At 36.1% G+C, this 23,563-nt stretch overlaps 1 protein-coding gene, 1 long non-coding RNA gene and 1 other non-coding gene across 9 annotated transcripts in view; 2 read left to right on the top strand and 1 right to left on the bottom strand.

Annotated features, from left to right (window-relative positions):
• Nucleotides 1-1,536: 1,536 nt before the first annotated feature.
• Nucleotides 1,537-23,563, top strand: part of PIGK (phosphatidylinositol glycan anchor biosynthesis class K) — a 170,823-nt gene continuing 148,796 nt past the window's right edge. For 5 of the 7 annotated variants that reach the window (XR_015254809.1, XM_086717324.1, XM_086717323.1 and 2 more), the window contains exons 1-3: nt 1,537-1,694; nt 5,000-5,053; nt 11,370-11,461. Coding sequence is in view for 4 of the 7 variants with exons in the window: in XM_086717324.1 (XP_086573450.1) it covers nt 1,602-1,694; nt 5,000-5,053; nt 11,370-11,461 (239 nt within the window). In the remaining 3 variants the exon portion in view is untranslated. Of the gene's footprint in view, nt 1,695-4,999; nt 5,054-11,369; nt 11,462-23,563 lie in introns of those variants that run through there. The other 2 variants (XM_086717325.1, XM_086717326.1) reach the window with 2 other exon arrangements.
• Nucleotides 14,110-14,213, bottom strand: LOC112849090 (U6 spliceosomal RNA). The gene has a single exon (XR_003222532.1). It is a non-coding gene; the product is annotated as a U6 spliceosomal RNA (small nuclear RNA).
• On the top strand, nt 19,108-21,328 carry LOC147578114 (uncharacterized). Its single transcript, XR_015254810.1, has 2 exons — nt 19,108-20,688; nt 20,838-21,328. It is a non-coding gene; the product is annotated as an uncharacterized LOC147578114 (long non-coding RNA).

Raw genomic sequence — 23,563 nt, 5'->3', positions numbered from 1 at the left:
ATGGGCACTAAAATTTTTGTATATTTTGACTTAAAATTCCTGTTCTAGGAAAATTATCCAAAGAAAGTAATTCAACAGAGGTGCCTGGGTGGCTCAGTTGGTTAAGCGTGGATTCTTGATTTCAGCTGTCATGATATAACAGTTGGTGAGTTTGAGACCCACCATCAGATTCTGCGCTGACAGTGTGGATCCTGCTTGGGATTCTCTCTCTCCCCCTCTCTCTGTCCCTACCCCACTCTCTCTCTGTCTTAATAAACTTAATAAATAAACTTAAAAAAAAAAAAGAATTCAACAAATGTGAAAAGTCAAATGCACGAAGGTATGCTTTATAATATTACTTTTATAGTAAAACATGGAAACTTTGTATTGTCCAATAGAGGGGAAATTACTTGTCAGAAGCACCAGTAAGGGGTGAAATTCCAAGTTCCCATTAAATGTTAAAATTATAAAGATCATGAAGCAGCATAAATATGTTTATGTGATACTAGATGAAAATAATTTAAAACTGAATGCATACAGGGGCGCCTGGGTGGCGCAGTCGGTTAAGCGTCCGACTTCAGCCAGGTCACGATCTCATGGTCCGTGAGTTCGAGCCCCGCGTCAGGCTCTGGGCTGATGGCTCCGAGCCTGGAGCCTGTTTCCGATTCTGTGTCTCCCTCTCTCTCTGCCCCTCCCCCGTTCATGCTCTGTCTCTGTCTGTCCCATAAATAAATAAAAACGTTGAAAAAAAATTTAAAACTGAATGCATACAATGAACACAATGGAACAAATAAATACACATGATCTTATCAAATCCTCAGATCCTCTTTGAAGTAAATTTTGGCTCCATAATTACAGAAGAAACAACATAAACAATTTCTCCATGTTCAAGCTTTTAATAAGTAATAGACCTCAAGTCTGTTAATTGCAGCACCCACCCATGTTACCGATTAACACAATTAATCATTTTTTTGTGCCCAAATGCTTGCTCTTCCCACCACATCCTCCTTCATTTATTCAAAGAATTGGCAGCACTATGCAGAATAGGAAATAGCTTCTTAAAGTTTATGGGATCACAGATTTTTCTCCTTCACTTTTCAGACAATTTTTATTTTTATTTTTATTTATTTATTTATTTTTTAAATTTTTTTTTCAACGTTTATTTTTGGGACAGAGAGAGACAGAGCATGAACGGGGGAGGGGCAGAGAGAGAGGGAGACACAGAATCGGAAACAGGCTCCAGGCTCTAAGCCATCAGCCCAGAGCCTGACGCGGGGCGCGAACTCACGGACCGCGAGATCGTGACCTGGCTGAAGTCGGACGCTTCACCGACTGCGCCACCCAGGCGCCCCTCAGACAATTTTTAAATGTTATACCTATTTTATAATACAAAAACGGAAAATGCAGTTAAAAATAAAGGATCAAATTCTTTCAACTCTGTCCCAACAACCCGGAAACTTGAACTCTGTGCCAGCAGTGTTTACTAAGGACCAGGGAGGGGCCGGCATCAAGGAGGTGGGGCTGGCGTCGCAAAAAGAAACAGAAGGCATGCAAAAACCCGCGGCGGTGCTTTACGGCACTCGCTCCGCCTCTCCAGGTGCGGGCGGCGGAAGCCGGGAAACATGGTGGCCTCCTGCTTTCTTCGCAAGTCTTTGACTGCCCTGGCAGGGTTGTTGCTCTTGTCCTTCGGCAGCTTGGCCGCTAGTCAGATCGAGGTAGGAATCAGGCCCTCCGAGCGACAGGGCCCTGGGAGGACAGCTGCGTTGTGGCTGTGAGTGCACCAACAGATAACTCGACTCAACAGCAGCAGAGGGAAGCCTCAGCCTCTTACTAGGCTGACTGGGCTGTGGGGAGGGCCTCGGTCTGTTTCGCCCTTTTAAAACGACGAATTTAAAGAATCAAATCTTAGGATACGGAGGAGGGCCTGATCTATTGCTCCGACGAGTGTGTGGTCCCTAGCAGTTGAAATGAAAGCACAGGAGTGAAGCACCTACTTTCCTATTAAACTACAACGCTCCCCTTTGACAGGAGTCACATGGGTACGGTGTTTTATTTTTGGCTCACAGGAATTCTGGCCTTTTATAAAACTTTTGCTCTCCCTAGTACTCTGACAATACTTGAGGCCAGTTCTACAGTCTAGATCTGTGGTATCGTTGTCAGACTTGCATATCCTGTTGGCTAAGGGGCCGAGATAGCACACATTTGAAAATCTGTGTCCAAAGTTTCATCTTCTGCCTAGCCCACCTCCTATGGGATAGCTACTAAGTCAGAAACGTGTTTTGATTTTTTAAAAATAACCCCCCCCTTTTTTATCCCACATTTTGATTAACACTAAATTCTACGTTATGAGCTTTAAAAATTGCTTTCATCTTTCCAGTTCCACTGGCTTAATGCAGGCCCTGGCCATTTCTTGCCTAGACTATTGCAACAACGATCTTGTTTCCCTCAGGCTTCCAAAGGCCCTCACTTAGATGTTAAATTAGTCTTCATAAAATGCAGATATAATGGGGTTGTTCTTCTGATTTAATCCTTCCAGTGTTTTCCAGAGGAAAGTCTAAATAAACATCATGATCTGGTCTCTGCTCACTTTTGTAGTCTTCTTATTGGAGCCCATTCTTTCCAGCATTTAAGTGTCCTGAGTTTAGACCAGTGGATTATAAACTTTTTGAATACATACCTCCCCAGTTGAAAAAGACACAAAGAATGCACCCTCTGTCTATATCCATGAATTACTACTAATCTATATATTCAATATTTATAAGGCATTTTTTAATATACTACAAATATAAAAAGAAGTTCCGCTATTTTCCTCCTTTATTCTAATGGATTATCGTGTGTACTTCATTTTGGATAACATTACTATTACTTTTTGTAGTTATATTGTTGCTGTGCTTTTTCACATTACCATGTTTTATAACCTCTTATTTATTCTGTCCATTTACTAAGATGAAGTAGAAGCATAACTTCTGTAGAGTCTTTCCTTATCCCTTGTCTTTGTTTATACTGTTGTAATTTGTACACTTAGCTAATATAGCACTTATCTGTTGTAAGCCATATATGCTTTATAATATCTATTATTCCATCATCTTTCACTTAAAAGTGCAATAGCTTCCTAACTGGCCCGGCTCAAGTCTTTCTTCCTTCCAGTCTGTTTTCTAAGCTGCAGCCAGAGTAATTTTTAAAAATGCAACTCGGATCATGTATCCATAAACACCTTAATGTTTCTTTAAGGATAAAGAAACATTTATCCTCTCTTTCTCTTTCACAGACTTCTAGTAGTGCTAATCTTTCAGTTTCTAAAAGCCTTTAGGCTCCTTTCTGCCATTAGGGTGTATGTTCCTTCTGTCTGGAATTATCTTCCCTCTTCTCTTCATCTTTTGGGTCCTAACCTAAATGTCACTTCTCTAGGGGAAACTTCCCTGACGCCTTCCCACTTCCCACCCCCCGAATCAGGTCAGGTCAGGTCTCTCTAGGGGTCTACTGTACTCTTTCATGATACTGTGTATCTTATCTTGGTAGAATTCATAGTTTGCCCTCATCTGCTTAATGTGTGTCTGTCAGATTGGATAGTAACCTCTTTGAAGGCAAGTACGATGACTATTTTTGCCCATCATTGTATTGTGAGCGTTCAGGACAGTGGCTGGCACATGGCACCCAATGAATGTGATGAATGAATGAATGTTACATTGCAGTGTAATGTGTTTGCATGCTTCCTTATTGAACTCTGGGATTCTTCAGAGAAAGAAGCATGTTATTTAGTGATTTTTTATATCACTATACATTACGTGTACATGGCACATGATAGGTGCTCCACTCATATGTAGAATGAATAACTTTGCAGTGCCTATATTGTCTAAACAATCACAAAAGAGTTTTGCCATAACAAAATTTTCACTAAAGTCTTAATAATGTAAGAATTTTCAGCTAGAAGGGACATTTGAGATTATTGGGTCAACTCTTACTTTCTACATGAGGAAAGTCAAGTCTAAAGAGCTAGGTGACTTACCCCAGTCTCACAGCCATGTGAGGGATAGGACCTGGGCTAAAGCCCACATCTTCAAATTTTTAAACTAATGCTTTAATCCATTGTAGCATATTTTTTCTTTAGCATCTAGGCAGCTGTTGAGAAAGGTTTAAAAAAGATGTGTGTGTGTGTGTGTGTGTGTGTGTGTGTGTGTGTGTGTGTATGACACATTTGAGTGAATTTATTTTATTCTCCCTGCAGTTTTCTTGCCAGCTGAAAATTAGAACAGCTAAAGTTAGTTATGCAATTTCTATGTTCCAGTCACCATTCCTACCTTCTGTGTGTCAGGTAATATTACTATGGGCACAGAGAAGCTTTCCTAAGCTTTTACAGCTTGTAAATAATAGGGCCCAGATTTGAATCCAGGAAGTATGACTCTTTTAGTAATTAATACTGGTTGGTAGTAGATCTGGGGTCATTAAAGTTTATATTCACTATTATTTTAATATATAATACATAGTGTTCCTTAAGTATCTGGATACTATTGGATATTGAGGTTTTTAATGTTCCACAATGGCAAATATAGTTCAGACTTTAACAGATTAGTGAAATGGTACATGGCAGCATGCTAGAGAATGTACTCAATCAGATGTAGTGATGTGTTCATATAAAGTAATTGGAAGCATCCAGTACAGAATAGGAGGAAATAATTAATGAAACTTCAACAAGAAGCGTATTAATTATTAAGTGTATAATCAAGGCATGAAAATAAGTCATTCACAATTTGAAGACTGAATTGAAAAACTAGGAGCTGAGGAATGAGGAAGAGCTGGTTGTGTTCGAGATACATTGTTTAAAAACAAGCAACTCCCTCCACAATGCCCCCCCCAAAAAAAATGAAACTTTTGTCCTTCATAAGGTCAAATACTAGAACCTTTATAAATTTGCATGATGATAATTTACTGTCATTGTAACTGTAAAGACTTCATGAATCTTAACTTTTTTATTCTCAGAAATGTGGCTTTTCTAATATATTTGCTATTATTTGACTTGTAGGATCAAACAGAACAGTTCTTTAGAAGTGGGCATACAAACAACTGGGCTGTTTTGGTAAGTATGTAGCTATTCACATTAGATACGTGTCTGAGAAATTTTGTGAATCAGATTTTTGAAAAAGAGTTTTTATTTTCTCATATCTTATAAAAAATTCCTTATTTTGATTTGGCTATATTTTAAGTTGACTGTGTCAACTAATAATATTCTATGCCTTCAATATATTGTCAAGTGGTGATGTGTAAATAAATATAAGAATAAATTAAATACTATTGTTAAGGGAAATATTTTATAAAATATAGATTCATTTTAATAATGGAAACTAGTAATTGTATTTCTTTTTCCTTTTTTTTTTTTTTTTTGCAAGTAGACTCCATGCCCAGTGTGGGGCTTGAACTCATGACTCTGAGATCAAGTGTTAGAAAGTCTACCTCCTGAGCCAGCTGGATACCACTGTATTTCTTATCTGTGATATTAGATACTCTCTACTTAGGTTATTTTTTTAGTTATCTTTTTTTTTTTGTCTAGAAAAATAAATAATCATTGTAGAAAATTCAAATTATACAGAAAAGTTTAGAAGAGGACAGATTAGGGGCACTTGGGTGGCTCAGTCAGTGAGCATCTGACTCTTGATTTTGGCTCAGGTCATGATCCCTGACCACAACCCTGGGATCAAGCCCCTCATTGGGCTCTGCCCTGAGCATGGAGCCTGCTTGAGATTCTCTTTCTCTCTCTCTCTCTCTCTCTCTCTCTCTCTCTCTCACTCTCTCATTCTGCTCCTCTCCCCTGCTTACACTCTATCTCTAAAAACAAAAAACAAAACAAAAAAGAAAAGAAAAAAAGATTACTTTTATGTTATATGAATCTTAATTTGAAAAACAAGGAAGACAGAGAAAATACCTTCAAGTCCCACACATGCTGGCATTAACATTTTGATGGAATTCTTCTAACCTTCTTTCCCTTCAAATATAAGCATAAAGATAAATGATTTTAAGTTACAGGGGTCATCTTATCACTGTTATTTTGCAACCCAGTAGCAGTATATCTTGGAGATCTTTCCCTGCCAATAAAGAGATGCGTAATCATTTCCAAAGGCTGTATTATTTTCTATTTTAGTAATAGAATATTATTAGAAAAGAAAATAAATATTTTCTATTTTAATGTACCAGAATCTCTAGTTCATGAGCATTTAGATTCTAAAGTTTTATTTTAAACAAGGCTATGTTGGGTAGCCTTATACATACACCTTTGTGAACTTGACTGATTTTCGGTTTAGGATAAATTCCTAAGCCATAAGGCTAGGAAGTTATGGAACATAATTGCTCTTCAGAAGTGCTTTACCTCTTTTTTTCTAATCCCAAGACAACTCTGTATTATTTTAATTTGAATTGTTTTGATTTTTAGTAAGGTTTGTTTATTGGCCTATTTTTCTTTTTTGTCCTTTTTATTTTTCTTGGTGTGAATTACCATCTTAATTTATCTGGATTTATAAATTTGTATTTTTAATTTTCCTAACAGAATACATGTATGGGTGCCTGGGTGGCTCAGTTGGTTGAGGGTTCAACTCTTGATTTCAGCTCAGGTCATAATCCCAGCATCATGGGATTGAGCTGTGCGTCAGGCTCTGTACTGAGTGTGGAGCCTGCTTGGGATTCATTCATATTCTCTCTCTCTCTCTCTCTCTCTCTCTCTCTCTCCCTCCCCCCCCCCCATCTGCCCCTCTCCCTGGCCCTCATTCTCTTTCTCTCTAAAAAAATAAAAAACGAAAAATAGAATACACATAATCAATTTTGTTTTTCCTGTATTTGGAAAGTATTTGGATAGTAGTTTCTCTGGGGGGGGATTTATTTAATGACATTTACATGATTAGAAGATAGAATGAATTTGACTTAATGAAAAAAATGTATAGAAGAGTTGACTGAAAGAAACAATGAGGAAATAGAGAGGCAAGAAAGGAAGCAAATTTTTGTGAAAAAGGAAGTGGGGGGCAGATAACAGTACTGCATTTCAAAGCCAGTAACTCATGTTGGGAAAGGAGGAAAACAGAACCATGAATTGTGGGATTTCAGATGAAGTGTAAAGGAGGTGGGTGGAGGAATTCAACTGAAATGCAGGACAAACATGTAAGATTATAATTACCTTTACTAAGGCCAAAGGAAGACTCTTAATGTCTGGGGCCTTGTAAGTTTGAGAATAGTTTCATTAAAGTATGTAATTATCTACAGGTTGCTAAAAGTAAATAAAAGTGATTATAGTTGCTATACATAATTGTATTGTGATTAAATGGGACAGCCTAATGTGGGTTTATGGGTTATTTTATTGTTCTCCAAGAAAGAACACCTCCTCTATACTATCCCTCACAAGAGATTTTATGAAAGAATTGAACAAAAGCTGATTAAGATGAGGGAACAGGTTTTTGGTGACCACTTAAAAGAGGGGAAGACTTAGCAGGAGGCAGGCCATGATCTACCAATTTGAGAGGATAACTTGCTCTACAGGAAACCAAGGGCTCTTCAATGACTAGTCTTTCCATGGGAATTCTTTAAATTTTTTTTTTTTTCAACGTTTATTTATTTTTGGGACAGAGAGAGACAAAGCATGAACGGGGGAGGAGCAGAGAGAGAGGGAGACACAGAATCGGAAACAGGCTCCAGGCTCTGAGCCATCAGCCCAGAGCCTGATGCGGGGCTCTAACTCACGGACCGCGAGATCGTGACCTGGCTGAAGTCGGACGCTTAACCGACTGCGCCACCCAGGCGCCCCTCCATGGGAATTCTTTAAAAAGAGAATAACTGCCTATGTGTAGACAACTAATTGCCAAAGGGCTCATCCTTTAGAATATGAACCTATTAGCTTATACTGCACACACATGGAGGCTTTCCTTGTCTGGGAAACCTCTGTGAGCCCCTCTTCAATTGCACTAACTTGGATCTCAGATGAGAAATAGAGAATGACAGAATTATTACAGAGCATTTCACAACAATTGCAGTTTCACATTGTGTGCGATATTTCACACATTCACTCAGACTTAGTAAAGTGAGACTTCAGTGAATTGTGCTTTCCTTTTTTTAAATGTTTATTTATTGAGAGAGGGGGGAGGGACAGAGAGAGAGAGAGAGAGAGAGAGAGAAAGAAAGAATGCCAAGCAGGCTCTGTGCTGTCAGCTCAAGAGCCCAATGCAGGGTTTGAACCCATGAACTAAGAGATCATGACCTGAGCCAAAAATCAAGAGTTGGATGCTCAACTGACTGAGTCATCCAAGCGCCCTGAATTGTGCTTTCTTAAATGGAAAATCATGAAATTTGACCAGAGTCAAGTTGAAAGTACTAAGCATGCATTTTTTTCAGTGGTACATCATTCATATTTTAAAAATACATATGTTTTCCTCTACCAGTTTGAGTTAATTTGTTTTTCGTCTTGACTAAATGATCAGAGGTAAATGGAATGCCCCTTTGGCCTTATACTATGACTGAGAAACTTTTGCCACCAGAGGGAAATAGAAGGAAAATTGGATTCCATTTTATTTTCAAGACCTGCTTTGAGTAAATTATTTTTGCTTCTGTTTAATAAAAAAAATGTTATAATGATAATCCTTACCCATGGTTTAAAAAAAGTACAATGAGGAAGGGTGTAAACTGAAAAATCATGTACCCCCTCTTACTCCCATTTTTATTCTCCATGATCGCTATTATCATTTTCTTGTGTATTCTTTTAGAAATTTCCAGTGCATATTATTACATTTATGTCTACCTCTCTGTCCTTTTCAAAAGACTAATGGATCATATCCCTTGCTCTTTTACCACTGGCTTTTTTTTTTTTTTTTGGTATCTCATTTTGAGAATATGAATAATTTACATTAAGTTGGTATTACCTGGTCCCTTCTCTTTTGCCACTTTAATTTCATGTTTAGTAACTTGCTGGTGAAAACGAGGACAGTTTCTTAGGTTTATGCTCATTAAATACCATAATAGCTGAAAAAAGCCTTTTGGGTATGGTAAAATGCACTGAATATAGTGGTGTTTATTATGACTAATGCAGATATAAATTATTTAAACTATTTCTGCTCAAGTTAGGGAATATGTACTTGATCTCTTGCTACTAATGGGTAGTGATTTTGTTTCTAGATTTTTGATTTCAATATTTGCTAGAATAGGCAATGTCATAGTGAAAATTCTTGAGTACATATTTTTGCGTACTTACATAAGCTAAATCAAAAGGTAAATATTTGGGGTGCCTGCTGGCTCAGTTGGTTGAGCATCTGACTTCAGCTCAGGTCATGTTCTCATGGTTCGTGAATTCTAGCCCCACATAGGACTCTCTGTTGATCACAGAGCCTGCTTGGGATCCTCTGACCCCCTCTCTTACTGCCCCTCCCCTGCTTACCCTTCTCTCTCAAAAATAAACATTTTTTAAAAAAAGATAAATATTCAAACTTGATATTTGTTGCAAATTACCCTCTTAGAACGGTTATTTTAGTTTGCATTCTCAACAGTAGGATATGAGTTATTCATTTCCCCTCACAATAGCCAATACCATGCATTGTCATGGACTTTTACTTATCAATTCAGTTTATGTTTTTAAAATTATGATAAAAGTTGAGCATCTCTAAGAGTTATAATGTCCATTTTGAATACCTTTACTATGAAATGTTTTGCTCTCCTTTTCCCATTTTTCAAAATTGGGATGTTCACTTTTTCTTGAGCTATAGTTAATTCAAGTTTAAAAAAAAATTTTTTTTTACATTTATTTATTTTTGAGAGAGAGAGAGAGAGAGAGAGAGTGCAGGGGAGGGGCAGAGAGAGAGAGAGAGGGAGACAGAATCCAAAGCAGACTCTAGGTTCTGAGCTGTTAGCACACAGCCCGACACGGGGCTTGAACCCATGAACCATGAGGTCATGACCTGAGCCGAAGTCAGACGCTCAACCAAATGAGCTACCTAGGTGCCCCTGGTTATTTCAAGTTTTTCATTTCAGTTAGGACTTTATGGTACTTTTGAAACATGGAATTTTACATTTTAATGTAGTCAAAAATTTTAGTCATTTCCTTATTGGATTCCAGGTTGAAAATTTGTTTTAATAAAAAAAATCTTGAGGTTCCTTTCTGTTTGCAGGGGCAGGAACATTTATGCTATTCTCAAAGCTGTCATTATACCTACTAATCGCAGAGGCTTGTGGTCGGAGGTAGGGTGGGAGCTTGGGGGGTAGGTATGCTTCCTTTGGAATGGATTTTCAAGAGGACTGATTTTTGAGACATGGCATTAGATTTTTCTAGTACCGTTGATATCATTTTTAGGAATCAGTTTATTTTTTTTAATGTTTTATTTTTTTTTTTTAATTAGACGCTCGGCTCCCTGAGCCACTCAGGTACCTTGAGGGAGAGAGAATCTTTTTTTTTTTTTTTAATTTTTTTTTTTCAACATTTATTTATTTTAGGGACAGAGAGAGACAGAGCATGAACGGGGGAGGAGCAGAGAGAGAGGGAGACACAGAATTGGAAACAGGCTCCAGACTCTGAGCCATCAGCCCAGAGCCTGACGTGGGGCTCGAACCCACTGACCGCGAGATCGTGACCTGGCTGAAGTCGGAGGCTTAACCGACTGCGCCACCCAGGCGCCCCTAATGTTTTATTTTTGAGAGAGAGAAATAGCAAGTGGGAGAAGGACCGAGAGAGGGAGACACAGAATCTGAAGCAGGCTCTGGGCTCTGAGCTGTCAGCACAGAGCCCGACGTGGGGCTTGTACTCACAAGACTGCGAGATTATGACCTGAACTGAAGTCGGACGTTTAACTGACTGAGCCACCCAGGCACCCCCAGTTTTTTTTTTTTTTTAATGTAAAACTTGTTTGGATTGTTTCTCGTTATCTGTTCAGTTCAACAACTTCTTTATGATGTATTCTCTTATATGCATATAAAATTGTTTTGTATGTTGTCTAACATTTTTCATAACTAAAAATAGGCAGCAATTCAGAGTGAAAGGAATATTATATAACCCAAGATAGTTAATTTTCTTTCCTATTCTATGAAGAGATTATGGACATTGCCTTTGATTGTAAAGAATTTAACCTTTTAGACATAGGAACATTATAGAATCACATAAATTGCGAGTAACTAAGTTGATTCGGTATTTAATTAAATCACCCAAAGATTTGTTTTCTCTTGAACTGAATGGTCTTTTTATTTAATAGCAGTTATGAAAGACTTCTCTTTAGAGGGATTGGTTTTATTGGCAATTATTTATATGCTTTGCTGTTTGTAAGCCTAAGTTATGATACACTCTTTTTTTAGGCATCTCTGAATCCTACTTAAAGAGAAATAATTCTGTAATCCAGTGGCTTATTTTGATTCATAATAATATGTTTCTTTTAATTCTTTAGGTATGTACATCCCGGTTCTGGTTTAATTATCGACATGTTGCAAATACTCTTTCTGTTTATAGAAGTGTCAAGAGGCTAGGTATCCCTGACAGGTAAGAATTCTTAATAAAGCTTAACTCTGAACCTCAGTGAAAATTACCCTTGGACAGTTGTTACCATTTTTGCATTTTTGTGTTGCTTTGGAAAAGGTAAAGAAACCTGAGGTATTTTTTTATGTTGTTAGATCATACCATCATTTATAAAGAGCTGTTACTTAAGATCATAATGGCAAATTATATAAAACAACAATCAATACTAAGGTAAAAAGATTTGATAAAGTATAATTGTTTAGTTTCATTTATTATTAAATGCTTTAGTCTGGGTTTTTAATTGTAGGCAACAGAAGACAATTTTGACTATTTCAAGTAGAAAAGTAATTTACTGAAATCATATTGATGAGTTCACCAAATTGCTGAGAAGGTTGTATGTAGCTGTAAGTCAGGAACATGTTAGGCTAGGGAGCAGAAAAGACATCTGGAAATCATGGCATAAAACCATCCAGTAATGGGACGCCGGGGTGACTCAGTTGGTTAAGCATCTGACTCTTGGTTTTGGCTCAGGTCATAATCTCACAGGTTTGTGAGTTTGAGCCCTGTCCATGTTGACAGTATGGAGCCTGCTTGGGATTCGCTGTCTCCCTCTCTCTGTGTCCCTCTCCCACTTGCATGGCCTCTACCTGTCTCAAAATAAATAAATAAACTTTAAAGAACAAATTAAAAAAAAACAAAAAACAGTGACAATACTGCTGCCACAAATTGCTGGCTAGACTCAGCTACTGCATAGCTGCTACCATTACCTTTGGAAACTTAACGTTGCTGCTGCTGTCTGCTGCTAAAATCCAACCTGTCCTGTCCTAGGTTGTTACTATCTCTAGCTTTTAATTTAGAGTTCTTGGCGGAAATGTCATATTGGCAGAGCATGGATTAAGTGCCTGTGTTCATGCTGATGAGGTGACAGGAAGAATGACTGTATGGCATTGTTAGCTTCTATAAATGGAGATGGACCCTGCCTTCTATAAAGACTCATAAAGTGAGGTACAGTATTTCCTAATTACATGAGGTGGTTCAGATACCAGGCAAAACCCTGCGCCTCCACCCCCAGATACACGTTCTTCTCTACATTTCATCTGTCAGATATGATAGAGCTGTTTCTGCTACCACCAATAGCTTCTACTAGTTATAGAAGGAACTGCAATCAATTCAGTTATTTGGGTTTGATTTATTTAGTCCTGTGTACCTTTCTACCTTTGAAGCAGTATAGAAAGAGTTTTGCACCCAGACAGATCTGAGTTTGATATCTGGGGTTAGTGGTGATTTTCGTTAAGTGACTTCATCATGCTAAGCCTGTTTCTTCAGCTATTCCATGATGATAATAGTACCATCTTTGCAAGATTCCGATACTTGCAATAAAAAGCAAATAGAGATACATGCAAAGTGCTGCGGGAGCAAAAAGGAAGCAGTGAGTGACTCAGGAAACAAAGATAGAGTACATTCTCTGTAAATAGATCATGTTAGCCTAGGAAGCTGACAAAAAGTATAATTTAATTCCTGTATTTCATCTGAAAATTAAGGCAACTCGATAATATTACCATTTAAAAAAGTACATTAAGTCTGAGAAAGAATGGTTTGCTATATTATTCTTGTAATTAGCCAATTATAATTTATTAACTGGTTCTCCTCTAATAGGGCTATGTGGTTAGTCCTTTGGCTTTGATTGCTGTTGCCTCTATACCCTGTGTGCTCCTCCAGGAGTTACTATGCATAGTTTGGCAATAGTTACCACTTTGATAAATGAATCTTTGTCTGGTCTCTAGGTTATTATGATATGTTTAAATGGTCCAAGTAAGATTTAGAAGGACTTTTAAAAAATAGAATATAACTGTAAAATGTGTTTTATATACTATAATTGGTAGGTTTGTGCCTGGGTTTCTGAAGGATGTTCTTTAAAGGCTTGTTCCTGTTTCACGGGGTGCCTGCGTGGCTCAGTCGGTTAAGCTTCTGACTTCAGCTCAGGTCATGATCTTGCAGTTCGTGAGTTTGAGCCCTGTGTTGGGCTCTCTGCTGACAGCTCAGAGCCTGGTGCCTGCTTCTGATTCTGTGCCTCCCTCTCTCTCTCTGCCCCTCCCCTACTTGCATTCTGTCTCTCCAAAATGAATAAATGTTAAAAAAATTTTTTTAATTTAAAAGCTTGTTCCTGTTTCACATGATTACATATCTACCTCTGTTTATGATGTCTTTTTGGGGGAATGAATTGAGGATTTAAACCATTTATTATTTTATAAACAGATTAATATATAATATTCAATTTGGCTTTTAGCCTATTTATGGTGAGTATTCTTAGTTATGGAGAATATTACTCTTATTAATGACTTATCTTACTTTACTCCTACCTGGGATTAAATATGAAGATATTTCTGTGGTGCTTGGGTGTCTCAATCAGTTAAGCATCTGACTCTTGATTTTGGCTCAGGTTATGATCTTACAGGTGGTGGGATTGAGCCCCATGTTGGGCTTCATGCTGTCAGCAGAGCCTGCTTGGGATTCTCTCTCTGTCTGTCTCTCTCTCTCTTTCACCCCTCCCCTGCTTTCTCTCTCTCAAAATAAATAAATAGACTAAAAAAAAAGATATTTCTAAGTAAATTCTTTAGAAAGTAACAAATTATTATAACAGTTTAGAAACTTAAAATCATTAAGAAGAGTTTTTAGTTTTAAAGCTTGAATTTCATTTGCGTGTCATCCTTGCACAGGGGAGGTGCTAATCTCTGTATCATTCCAATTTTAGTCTATGTGCTGCTGAAGCAAGCACTTAAAGCTTGAATTTCAAACTACAGTTTGAATTTATTTTTATACAGTATGTAACATTTTTCAGTTAAGAAAATATTATCATGACTTCTGTTCATTTTCCAGGTATGCATGCTGAGAAAAATGAGTGGTCATTACATTTAATAAATACTATGAGTAGAGCTCTGTTTCGTTTTTGTTTTTTTTCATTTGTTTTTCAAAGCAGTATTTTACCTTTGTCTTGAAATGCAGGGTATTTGTATTTAGTTTTCCCATGTTCTTCAGTAAGAAATTAGTTCATGTCACAAGTCATTTGCTGAAATACATGACACAGGTGATTGCCTTTTATTTTGGAAGTTCACATCAATTCCATAGGTCCTGTTTGAAACATAACATTAGTGATGTCACTACTCTTGTTCTGATTTCTTTCTGATCTTCTGTCTGTACTTCACACATTCTGGCCATACTGAGCCATTCTCTGTACCTCGAATGGTTGTCAGTACTTCTGGCTCACTACTACCAACACCTGGCTGTGATTCTGAATCTCTTGTGGTTAAAAATATAGGTTTCTTGGCTCCACCCCTGGTGATTCTACTTCCCTAAGTCTTAAGTGAGGCCTAGATATCAGCTCTAGATGTGGTTCAGATGCACAATCAAGTTTAGGAAGCACAGATTTAATTTATACCTGACCTTCCAAATTCACATTCATACTTCTTTAAAAATGCATTTCCTGACCCCCTTCTTTGCTTCTATGGTATCCTGTGTATACTTTTATCCTAACATGATTATACCAGTTATAGTATGTCTCCCTCATTAGATTATAACTCCTTGAAAGGACTATGGATTATATTTTATTTCATTTTGTACTTCTAGGGTCTAGCACAGTGTCTGACACATAGTAGGTTCTCAGTAGGTATTGAATAAGTAAACAAGTGACTTGGAAATATTTTATCAGTCAGGCAAAGTACACACAAGTTTGTACTTCAAAGATAAAAACACTTCTGTTTCCTAAATTGTAGTTAGTTTAGTTTTTAGCAAATATTAGTCTGTTACAAAAGAAATTTTAATAAATAGGTTGTAGGAATTTTATAATAATATTTTAAAGTATTGACGCAGGGTAAGGGATTTTAATGGTTATGGGAGCAAATAAAAAGACATGTTATTATCATTTTCATAGCGAAGTTCATAGCATGGAGGACAGGTGTTTTGTTTTTTGTCCATGCTTTCTGTAACCTTACCTGCCCTCAGAAATTTTGTTTTTGTTTGCCTGGTTTTAACTTCCTTAAACATTCACTTTTTCGGGAAATTTTCTGCCCTCAAATAATTGTTTTGGACTAACTCTCTGTTTTGCTACCTCTAGTATGCTTAATATGCTTAAGATGAGGGAGGGAAAAGGCATTATGCAAAGGTTAGATCCTAAATTCAGCATGTGAAACAAAATTGAGCCAAATTATTCTCGAAAGTTTCTGAAATAGCACATAAAGTACAATATAGTATTCCATCAAGTCTAACAGCCAGTTTTCCCTCCAGTGCTAGTGCAGATAACTGTTTTCCTTTTCTTTAGTGGAGCACTTGATAAAATGGTTTACTTAGGATTAGGGGATATGTTATGTGAAAATATACATCTCCTTAATAGTAGAATTATGGGGTGCCTGGGCGGCTCAGTCAGTTAAGGGTCCGACTTCAGTTCAGGTTATGATCTCACGGTTTGTGAGCTTGAGCCCCGTGTTTGACTTTGCTAACAGCTCAGAGCCTGGAGCTTGCTTCACATTCTGTGTCTCCCTCTCTCTCTGCCCCTCCCCTGCTCACACTCTGTCTCTCTCTGTCTCTCTCTCTGTCTCTGTCTTTCTCTCTCTCTCTCAAAAATAAACATTAAAAAAATCATAGAATTATGATGCTCATGCTGTAAGAGGCATATGGAGATTGAGACTGACAGAGATGATGTAGAGTCGTATCTCCCATCTCATGTTTACTTTGGAGACTAAATGCATGGAGTATTAGGGTGGGCGAGGTCTGCTTCCCCCCCCCCCCTTTTTGGCTGAGTGCATAAGATTAACTTTATGTAGAGTTACATGTGTAAATAATTTTTCTTAAAATATGATTTAGCTCTACTAATTTGGTGGGTATGAGTTTTTGAAATGGTCCCTGTCTGATAAACTATGTGTATAAATAAATCCAGCAGCTTTTCTGACTCCATTTTTTCCCTTTACTCTATATTTTCATCATTATGTGAGATTCCTAATTTAATTAGGAATAATTAATTATTAATTATTCCTAATTTAAACCTTTTTCTTCATCTCCCCTTATTCAGAAACTCTTAGTTTATGCAAAATAAAATTCAAGTCCCCTATGCTGGTACTTAAGGCTTTTGCAATCTGGTTCCAAATCTGACATTCTCATAATTTAATTTCCATCCCTTATGCTCCAGCCACTTCCTTCATGTAAGTTCCTGTATTGGCTTCTGTCACTGCCTTACACTGGTCATTCCACCTATAGTTCTTTTCTTCCTCTTTCTAGTTTTCCCATGCCCAAATTCAATTTATACACTCCCTAGAGCTTTCTTGGCCCTTTTTTCATAAATAATATTTTATTCATACTTTTGTCATGCCAGTTTTTTGTATGTATTGATCTTATTTCTTCAGTGCTGGTTCTCATACTGTTTGTATTCCTCAGAGTGCCTTCTTTAGTGTATTGTACAGAACTGAATGAATGAATGAATGAATGAATGAAAAGTGTGCTAAAGACTACTAGCTAAGTGAAACCTGGTTGGTCTAGGCTAGAAAGGAAATGTGTATGAAACTGCTTATTTATATTCCCTTTATTTTTTAATTTTATTTTTTTAAGTAATCTCTACACCCAGTTTAGGGCTTGAACTCACAACCCCAAGATCAAGAATTGCATGCTCTACCGACTAAGCCAGCCAGGTGCCCCTCATATTCCCCTTATGTCTTGTTTCCTACACTGCATTGAGCTAAAAGTACTCTGTAGTCAATTTTATAAACTATTCCCTAATTCCTACTTTAGGGATCCATTGGTGGGATGATCTCACCAGGCAACTTCAAATTCATTTCTTTCTATCAGATAGAAGTCTGTAAGGGTCTTACTTAAGACAAATTAACTTCAACTTTACTTATTCCCTGCCTTACCACTATTTAAATTCCCTTGGGATGTGCTGTTTTGGCGTCCCTTGTCCTGTTTTACTCCTTTTTAAAATAAAAAATGGTAAAAGTAGAAATGTAAATTTTGGTAGGGTGCCGATTGGGTGGCTCAGTCGGTTAAGCATCTGACTTCGGCTCAGGTCATGATCTCACAGCTCGTGGGTTTGAACCCTACATCAGGCTCTGTGCTGACAGCTCAAGCCTGGAGTCTGCTTCAGATTCTGTGTCTCCCTCTCTCTCTGCCTCTCCCTGCTCACACTCTGTCTCTCTCAAAAATAAATAAACATTAAAAAATTAAAAAAGAAAAAAAAATGTGAATTTTGGTAATGTATCTGTAACCTAGGATAGAAAAAAAATCATGAATTGCCTATTATTGTGGGTTTTAAAGTCATTGGTTATATGACTTTTGACTGTTGCTTTTTAAACTGCTGTGGATTAGATCTTGTACATCAGAGGGCATTTTCAAAGATGGATCATTAATAAGTTATTTCAGAGATTTTCTTGTACAGTTACTCATTAACATAATATGGAGAAGGGCACGGTTATTATGGCTCTTTGAAAATCCTTGTGGCTTTCTCTCCAGTAAGGTCAGACAAAATGTACCCATATTTCTGGCCTCTTCCATACTCACTGCAACACATATTCACTGTACACAATAATTCAGATATTACATTGGAGGTTTTATAATTAATGACTTATTTCATTATTCCTTGAGGCCTTTATGAGAGATTGTTTTTTGCTTGCGTTACATATTAAAAATAGTTACTCAGTAAAAAAATTAGGAAAGGAAAAATATTATGGGTAAATTCCAACATAATAAAAGTGGTGGATTAATCACTTATAAAACAAGTACAGAGTTTGAAGCATAAAAGCAGTGAAATCAATTATAGCTATAAAAATCAGTCAAGGGATTCACAAAATAAAAGGAGGTAAAGTATGACCTCATATATATATGATGACGGGAGGGAGAGTAAAAATTTAGTGCTTTTTAGAAAGGGTTCAAACTTAAGCAACTGTCAACTTAATTTAGACCTCTATCTGCATAGGATGTTATATAAAAACCAATGCTAACCACAAACCAAAAACCTATAATACATATGCAAAAAATAAAGAGAAAAGAATTCAAGCGTATCACTAAAGAAAGCCATCAAACCACAAGAGAAGAGAGCAAGAAAAGAAAGGAACAGAGAAGAAGTACAAAAACAACCATAAAACAAGTAACAAAATGGCAATGTCAGTAATTACTTTTAATGTATATTAAATGGTCAACCAAGAAATCAAAGAGGAAATAAAAAAATACATGGAGACAAATGGTCCAAAATCTTTGGGATGCAGCAAAAGCTATTCTAAGAGGGAAGTTTATAGTAATATAGGCCTACATCAACAAGCAAGAAAAATCTCAAACAACCTAACATTGCACCTAAAGAATCTAGAACCAGTAGAAGGAAGAAAATAATAAAGATGAGAGCAGAAATAAGTGAAACTGAGACTAAAAACAAAACAAAATAGAAGAGATCAATGAAACCAGGAGCTGAAGAGATCAACAAAATTGATTAGCCAGACTCATAATAATAATAAAAAAAAAAGACTCAAAATCAGAAATGAGAGAGGGGAAATAACAACCAACACCACAGGGGTGCCTGGCCAGCTCAGTTGGTAGAGAATGTGACTCTTGACCTGAGGATTGTGAGTTCAAGCCCTGTGTTGGGTGTAAAGATTACTTAAAACACACACACACACACACACACACACACACACACACACACACACACAAAATCAACCAACACCACAGAAATGCAAAGTATTATAAGAGAATTCTATTATGAAAAATTATATGCTAACAAATTGGACAACCTGGAAGTAATGGATAAATTCTTAGACATATGTAACCTTCCAGAACTGAATCAGGAAGGAATAGAAATATTGAAGAAACAGATTACTAGCAATCAAAATCAAATCAGTAATTAAAAATTTCTCAACAAACAAAAGTCCAAGACCAGATGGCTTCACAAGTGAATTCTATCAAATGTTTAAAGAAGAGGTAAGGGGTATCTGGCTGGCTCAGGTGCGGTGTGCAACTCTTGATCTCAAGGTTGTGGGTTCAAGCTCCATGTTGGTTGTAGAGATTACTTAAAAATAAAATCCTTAAAAAATATGTAGAAAAGTTAATACCTATTCTTTTCAAATTATTCCAAAAATTAGAAGAGAAAGGAAAGCTTCCAAGTTCAATCTGTGAGGCCAGCATTACCTTGATACCAAAACCAGATAAAGACACTACAACAAAAGAACACTATAGTCCACTATCTATGATAAACATAGATGTAGAAATCCTCAACAAAATATTAGCCAATTGAATCCAAAAATGCATTAAAAAATCATTCACCATAATCAGATGGGATTTATTCCAAGAATGCAAGGCTAGTTCAGTATTTGCAAATCAACGTGATATATCACATTAACAAGAAAAAGGATAAAAACCATATGATCCCAGTAGATGCAGAAAAAGCATTTGACAAAGTACAACATCCATTCATGATAAAAATCCTCAACAGAGTAGGTTTAGATGGAACATGCTTGGACATAATGAAGACCATGTATGGAAAACCAATGGCTAACATTGTACTCAGTGGTGAAAAACAGAGCTTCTCCTCTAAGATTAGGGACATGACGAGAATGTCCATGCTCACCACTTTTATTAAATATAGTACTGGAAAACCTAGCCACAGTAGTCAGACAAGAAAAAGAAATAAAAGGCATCCAAGTTGGTAAGAAGAATTAAAACTTTCACTATTGCAGATGATATGATACTATATACAAAATTAGCACTGATAAATGAATGTAATAAAATTTCAGGCTACAATATCAATATACAGAAATCTTGTAGTTCTGTACACTAATAAGGAAGTAGCAGAAAGAGAAATTAAGAAAATAATTGCATTTATAATTGCATCAAACAAAAAGAACAAAATACCTAGGAATAAACTTAACCAAGGATGTGAAAGACTTGTACTCTGAAAATTATAAAATGTTGATGAAAGAAATTGAAGATGATACAAACAAATGAGAAGATATGCCATGCTCATGGATTGGGAGAACCAATATTGTTAAAATGTCTAAAGAATCCACAGATAATGCAGTCTCTATCAAAATGCCAACAACATTTTTCAAAGAAATAATAAAATAATCCTAAAATTTATGTGGAACAACAAAAGATTCCAATTAACCAAAGCAATCTTGAAAAAGAACAAAACCAAAAATACTACAATTCCCGGTTTTGAGATATACTACACAGCTGTAGTAATCAAAACAGTATGGTACTGACACAAAAATAGACACAGATCAGTGGAACAGAATAGAAATCTCAGAAATAGGAAACCAATTTGACAATAAATTTCATATATTGAAAAAAAAAGTGAAATTTAATAAGATAAATACTAGTATAGCTTCCAGATTATTGAAAATAATCAAATAGATAAAAAATAAATTATTAGTTTAAAAAAAAAAGAAATCTCAGAAATAAACCCACAGTTATGTGGTCAATTAATTTACAACAAGAGGCAAGAATATGCAATGGGAAAAAGACTATCTCTTCAACAAATGGTGTTGGGAAGACTGGACAGCTCTATGCAAAAGAGTAAAATTGACTACTTTCTTACACCATACACAAAAGTAAACTCAAAATCAGTTAGAGATCTAGATGTGAGACCTGAAACCATAAAATTCCTGGAAGAAAACATAGGCAGTAATCTCTTTGACATCAAATATAGGGACATTTTTCTAATTTATGCTTCCTTTGGCAAGGGAAACAAAAGTGAAATTAAACTGTTGGGACTACACCAAAATAAAAAGCTTTTGCACAGTGATGGAAACCATCAACAAAACAAAAGGCAACCTATTAACTGGAGAAGATATTTGTAAATGATGTAGCTGATAAGGAGTTAATATCCAAAATATATAAAAAACATATAACTCAACATCAAAACCCCAAATCACAAATAATCCAATGTAAAAATGTGCAGATGACATGAACAGACTTTTTTCCAAAAAGACATACAGAAGGCCAACAGACACATGAAAAGACACTCAACTTCTCTAATCATCAAGGAAATGCAAATCAAAACAATGAGATATCACTTCACAGCTGTAAGTGTGGCTAAAATCAAAAACATGAGAAGTAACAAGTGTTGGCAAGGATGTGGTGAAAAGCTTTATGCATTGTTGGTGGGAATGGGAGCTGGTGTCACTGTGGAACACAGTATGGAAGTTCCTTGAAAAATTAAAAATAGAGTTACCAAATGATCTAGTAATTGCATTACTGGGTTTTTACCCAAAGAAAACAAAAATACTAATTTGAAAAGATATCTGCACTCTTATGTTTATTGCAGCATTGTTTACAGTAGTCAAGATATAACAGCAGCCCATGTGTCCATCCATAGATGAATGGATAAAGAAGTGGTGTATATACACACATGAACATGCACACGCACATACACACAGAGCTATTACTCAGCCATCAAAAAGAATGAAATCTTGCTGTTTGCAGGAACATGGAAGTATTTCAAGTGTATAATGCTAAGTGAAATAAGTCAGAGAAAGCCAAATGCCATATGATTTCACTCATATGTGGAATTTAAGACACAAATAAATGAACAAAGAAAAAAAGAGACCAACAAAAAACCAGAGAGCAAACTGGTGGTTTGCGAGAGGGAGGTGGGTGAGGCGATGGGTGAAATAGGTGAAGGAGATTCAAGAGCACACTTAATCATGATGAGCATTGAGTAATGTATAGAATTGTTGAATCACCATATTGTATAACTGAAACTAATATGACACTGTATGTTAATTATACTTGAATAAAAGAGAAAAAAATAAAAATAGTTACTCAGAATGGTTAAATGACTTGATTAGGGTCCACTAAAGTTAGCATTAAATAATAGAACAAGAATTTGAATTCAGATCTTTTGACTTTATGGTTGGATCATTTCCGTTATATTACAACTGTCACCTCCCTAAAAAATTGCAGCAGTTAGTATTTATATGACGTTTACAGTTAAGGAATTCTTTTGATAACATCTAATTTTATTCTTATGCCAATCCGATAGAGGTTGGTATTATTATGCACACTGATCATTTAATACCTTATTAAATTAAAAAATCTATATCTACATGTTGAATGTAGTACTGAGGTATTCTGAAAATAGTTAATTTATTAAATGTAAGGAATGCCTCTCCTATTTCCTCATTTACATATTTTTCCATAGTTTTTATGTTGTCTTCATCTTCATTATTTGATGCATCATGTACTTCATGCTTCTGTACATCATCATGCTTTGTAGTTATAATACATGTTTCTGTACTTCAACAGCTTTGTAGCTGTTTATTCCCTGTCTCTAGTCTCTTTCTTCCTCCAAATCATCCTACACACAGCTGTTAGGATTCTTTCTCAGACACTGCTTTCATGTTTTCACTCCCACGATCAAAAACCTGCAGTGACTCTCTGTTGCCTTTCTGAAAAATCCAAAATTTTTAACCAGACTTCAGTCTTTATTGCTTTGTTAATTCCAATTTACTGTGTTCATTTGTAGATTCATTACAACATCTACTACATAATATTTAATCACTCTCATTTCTCTATTTGTTTTAATCCCACCTAAAACACTTTAATGTCCTCTGTACCCTTTTTTCCTACCCATATATCTTTCTTTCCTTTGTGTCATTGTGTAGAACATTGTAGAGTACTCTATATAGGGAAGTAACCTGAATGCTTTAAAAAAAAAATTACAATTAATGTATACAATTTTCTAAATATATATTTAAAATTTTATTCTGTTATTATTTTTATTTTATGATTTTGCCTAATTTTTTATGAACAAAAGGACTGGAACTATAGTAAATGTGCTTTGTAAATAATTTGCAGTATTTTATCGTAATTTTTGTCAAAGTAATATTAACTCATGCCTTTGACTGTTCTGCTTCTTGTCTCCTGTCACTTCCCAACAGTTTTTTCTTGTATACTCTGTAAAAATATAAATAATAGTGTTTGACTGTAGATACTTAAATATTCTTAACAACCTGTCATTTTATTCTCATGTTGGCAGCTGATCTGTCTGCCACTCCACATGATGTTCCTGGTAAAGTGTATAATATCTTGAATAGGGAAACATTTAGAATAGTTAAGAAGTTGAAATGTGCCCTAAGGAGAATAGTGACAAGGGTA

Source organism: Puma concolor, chromosome C1 (genome assembly GCF_028749965.1).
Source record: "Puma concolor isolate L17-30 chromosome C1, mPumCon1.1.hap2, whole genome shotgun sequence".
NCBI lineage: Eukaryota > Metazoa > Chordata > Mammalia > Carnivora > Felidae > Puma > Puma concolor.
Note: the sequence above shows the minus strand (reverse complement) of the source record. Positions and strands in the feature narration are given on the sequence as shown.